We start from the raw sequence: 4754 nt of genomic DNA, 5'->3' as shown, positions 1-4754 counted from the left end.
ATAATAGGCCTTCTCGAGATGTGGATGGGAAACGATCCAATGAAAAACTGCCCAATATAAATTTAGATTTCTATATTCATGAAATCTATATTTCCCAAAGATCATGTAAACTTAATTTAATTCAACCATAAATATTTTCTTAGAGAAGAAGAAACACTAACCTTGATCCATTGCTTGATGATGGATCCAAATCTTCAAATTGATTTTATCCTCCCTTTAACCTTTCTCTGTTATGATTCCTTTGATGGACAAGGAATCCACACTCTTCTCTCTTTCTATGTTTTTTTTGTTGTTCTTTTGTTACGACATCATTAATATGATGTTCGTTCATTATTTATATGTGACCAAACATCACTAGTGAACCAACATAACCATCCACGTAACAGTCACTTACGTGAACAGCCACTTAATGACATATGTATAACAACCTTTCATGTAATTAATATAATATTGCAGATTAATTACATGTTATCATATATCGAATAACATAGAAATATATTAACTATATATATTGGTAAGGAAGGAGGTTATCAATACACCTAATTCTAATCATTAACCAAAACCGATCCATCACGGTGTCATCTTATATATTAGAATTCATAAACGTTAATATGAACTTGAATTTTATAATTAAACCGAAAGACACATAGGCTACATAGAATATAAAATATTCTTACACTTAAACCCAACATCTCGGAAATACAACAAGACATGTCATTTATATGGGTCACATGTAGAAAATCATGTTTTTTGTGGGAAATTGATTGTTGGGTCTAACCACGGATTCTGATACCATATTAAGAAACATGGACATCCAACCCAAAACTAATTGGCAACAAATGAAGTGGTCTATGATCCTTATATATTACCCTAAGGAATACATCCCCACCAATGTGGGATTCTAATATTGGCCGATAATAAATTAAGTTATTTAAACATATGCTTTGCTTCTTGTCTTTTGGCTGGCTCTAGTAAGAAGAACAAAAAAAATATACGAGTCACGAGTGTTTGCGTTGTGATGTGGACAATGGCGATACACATAAATATTTACAGTGTACAATTTTGTATACAAACCTATTAAGCACGTCGCACGCGTTTTGGCTTTCACTGTCATTACGTGAGCAATAAACGTAGAAAGCAAGCTGTAACCATGTCATTTACCAAAACATAATTAGTATTTTTCTTCTTCAAATACCAAAACATTAATAGTATTAAGTTAAGCAGTAGCATTTCCTTAACTTTCAAATAACTAAAGCAAATTATTAGACATAGTCACATAGTCATAGATATTCGATTTAATTTATAATCTCATATAGCAAAAGAATATCAATACGTATTGGAATTATTTGAAATAAAGTCTTCGAAAATGATGAGAATAATAAATGTAAAAAAATGCGATTCCGATTCTACTAGAATATATAAATACATCTTCCCCATTTCCTAAGACCCAATTATGGTCAACTCACTCTTTAATAAATACCTCTAACCCATCATAACCCAAATTAAGTAGCCTTCCTTTTTTTTCTCAAAAAAAAAAATAAAACTCGTTAAATCCTTTCTACATTTCTTCTCCAAAAAAAAAAACCTAAACATCGTAGATTTTTTGAAATGCATCCGGGTAATGTATGGGGCGGATCGCTGGACGCAGTAGACAGCGACCGTGCCGCGGCAGACGAGGAAGAGCGTAGGAGGAACATGACGGACTGGGACAGAGGAGCTATCCACTCACAGAGGCATGAATTGGACGAGACGCAACAAGGTTGGTTACTTGCACCGCAAGATAGCTGGAGGAAGAAGAAGAAGAAATATGTAAACCTAGGTTGTGTTTCCGTGAGCCGCACGGTTTGTATGTGGACCGTTGGAGCTATTGCTGTCTTGTTCATCGTCGTTGCTCTCCCGATCATCATCGTCAAGTCGTTGCCTCGTCATAAGTCTATCCCTCCTCCTCCTGATAATTACACGCTTGCCCTTCACAAGGCGATTAAGTTTTTCGATGCCCAGAAATGTAAGTCTTCCTTACTCTTTTTTGTTTATTGATTTGCCAACTATTATCTTTGATTATATATTTATATGTGTGCATAATATAATGATGATAGTTACTGTTACCTTTTAAAAGATTTAACTAAGCTCAAGATGACAACAATGTCTTTCTGGTTTTATTTTATATAAAGTTGGGGTTCTTGGAAAATTTCAAAAGAAAGATGAAATAAATTTTCTGAGTTATCAAATTTTCATCAGTTCTATAGAAAAAAATATTTATCAAAAAATGAAAAATCTTTAAACTCGGTTTGGAGTAGAAGACTTAACTCTAAAAGCATGATGACTTAACAAAGAAAATATTTTTTTTCCCAAAAGAAAATGTGTGGAACATGTGAATATTTTATAAATTAAGAAAAGCCAGAATTTTAAAAGATAAAGGAAAAGGTACATCATTTTGTAGATATTTTATTCTTTTTTAAAAAAAATCTGGCTTTCCTAAATTTATAAATTTTAACTCAGTCTAATAAATAAATAAAAATATCTTCAAAATGATGTAGCTTTTTTTGTCTCTTCTAATTTCTAATTAACAAAGCCACATTTCATTTCTGACTTGTGAGGCAACTTTGAACAATTCCGCGTTTACAAGTATTTATTAACTTATTAGTAGTACTAGAAAAAGTTTTAATGATTCAAAAATAAACATTCTCTAGGTGGTAGACTTCAAGAAGGATATGTAAGTGTTTGACATCCCAATAAAATACCAAAATCAGTTTCAAGCACGTATATCCGACTAACTAGCTTGTCGCATTTTTCCCATTTTGTTCTTGTGACTGTGAGCTGGCTTTTGGTAATGATCACGATGTGACTTTCCTAACGACTAACGCGGTTTTGATATTTGAGCAGAATAATTTCATTACAAAAACAAAATAAACTTAACATGAATATTTCAAATGTTCATATATATGAAGTGGAGTTAAAAAAAAAACACTTAACTAACACCGATATGTCAAAGGTTGCATATAATTTTAAAAGAAAAATATGTCAAGGCACAATATCATATTTTGACGTAGCAAAATATTCAAGAAATCCATAGTATTATCATATTAGAATCTAGATGGTAAGCATTAGAGAATCTAGTGGAGTAAAAATGAGTAAAACATTGATGATATGGGAAAATAATCTGAAAATGCGATATTGTAGCGGGTAAACTGCCGAAGAAGAATAAGGTTTCATGGAGGGGAGATTCGGGGTTGAAGGATGGGTTGCCGGACGTGGTCGGAGGATTGGTCGGAGGGTACTACGACGAGGGAAGCAACGGCAAGTTTCATTTTCCGATGGCATTCTCAATGACAATGCTAAGTTGGAGTCTTATTGAGTATAGCCACAAATACAAAGCCATCGATGAGTATGATCACATGAGAGATGTTCTCAAATGGGGCACTGATTATCTTCTTCTCACTTTCAACAATTCTGCTACTCGCCTTGATAAAATTTACACTCAGGTATTTTTTTTCTCTGTATATTCTTCTCAATTTACTGATCATTTCTTGGTATCAAGAAACCTATACGCAAGTGTTTGACAAAACTCTGTTACAATAGTTTCGTGTTCACCAAGAAAACCTATACCCTAAGGCTCTTGACTATTTTGATTAAAGCTCTGTTTCCATAACTCTTAGGTTGGTGGAGGACTAAGAGACTCAGAATCTCCAGATGATATCTATTGTTGGCAAAGACCAGAAGACATGTCCTACGACCGTCCTGTCCTCTCCTCCACTTCTGCTGCCGACCTAGGTGCTGAAGTTGCTGCGGCCTTATCCGCTGCCTCAATCGTATTTACCGATAAACCAGACTACGCCAAAAAGCTCAAAAGAGGCGCAGAAACTTTATATCCCTTCTTTAGAAGCAAGTCTAAACGTAAGCGCTACTCTGACGGACAACCAACGGCTCAAGCCTTCTACAACTCAACCAGTATGTTCGACGAGTTCATGTGGGCTGGTGCGTGGCTTTACTACGCCACTGGAAACAAGACTTATATACAATACGCCACCACACCGAGTGTACCTCAAACGGCTAAAGCTTTTGCTAATCGACCTGAGATGATGGTACCGAGCTGGAATAACAAATTACCTGGAGCGATGTTGTTGATGACTCGGTATAGATTGTTCTTGAACCCTGGTTTTCCTTACGAGAGCATGCTTAATAGGTACCATAATGCTACTGGTGTTACCATGTGCGCTTATCTCAAGCAGTACAATGTGTTTAACCGGACTTCAGGTGATTTAATTACTTTGTTTCCTCTGTTTTGCATTTGTATGTGTCTAGAAAAAAGGTCTTGAATTTTTCTTTTTGACAATATTTTCAGGAGGGCTTGTACAACTCAACATGGGGAAACCAAGACCACTTGAATATGTGGCTCATGCTTCCTTCTTAGCTTCCTTGTTTGCTGATTATCTTAATTCAACTGGAGTTCCTGGATGGTACTGTGGCCCTACGTTTGTAGAGAATCATGTTCTCAAGGATTTTGCTCAGTCTCAGGTAAGAACAAACCAACGGCCTTTACCACCCTACATTTTTTCAGAAATCTGACTAATTTAGAACAATTGATGATTATGAATTTGATTATGTTGTATATTTTATCAGATTGATTACATTCTTGGAGACAACCCTTTAAAAATGAGCTATGTGGTTGGGTTCGGCAAGAAGTATCCAAGACGCGTACACCACCGAGGAGCTACGATCCCAAACGACAAGAAGAGAAGAAGCTGTAGAGAAGG

The 4754-nt window shown here is 35.3% G+C and overlaps 1 protein-coding gene across 1 annotated transcript in view; it reads left to right on the top strand.

Moving 5' to 3' along the window:
- The window catches only part of LOC104701158 (endoglucanase 7-like), a 4752-nt gene continuing 1447 nt past the window's right edge, over positions 1450-4754 (top strand). Inside the window, exons 1-5 of the mRNA XM_010416800.2 lie at positions 1450-2005; positions 3181-3482; positions 3657-4254; positions 4343-4515; positions 4621-4754. Coding sequence (XP_010415102.1) covers positions 1609-2005; positions 3181-3482; positions 3657-4254; positions 4343-4515; positions 4621-4754 — 1604 coding nt within the window. The 5' untranslated portion in view covers positions 1450-1608. The remainder of the gene's footprint in view (positions 2006-3180; positions 3483-3656; positions 4255-4342; positions 4516-4620) is intronic.

Source organism: Camelina sativa, chromosome 7, assembly GCF_000633955.1.
Source record: "Camelina sativa cultivar DH55 chromosome 7, Cs, whole genome shotgun sequence".
Taxonomy (NCBI): domain Eukaryota; kingdom Viridiplantae; phylum Streptophyta; class Magnoliopsida; order Brassicales; family Brassicaceae; genus Camelina; species Camelina sativa.
Note: the sequence above shows the minus strand (reverse complement) of the source record. Positions and strands in the feature narration are given on the sequence as shown.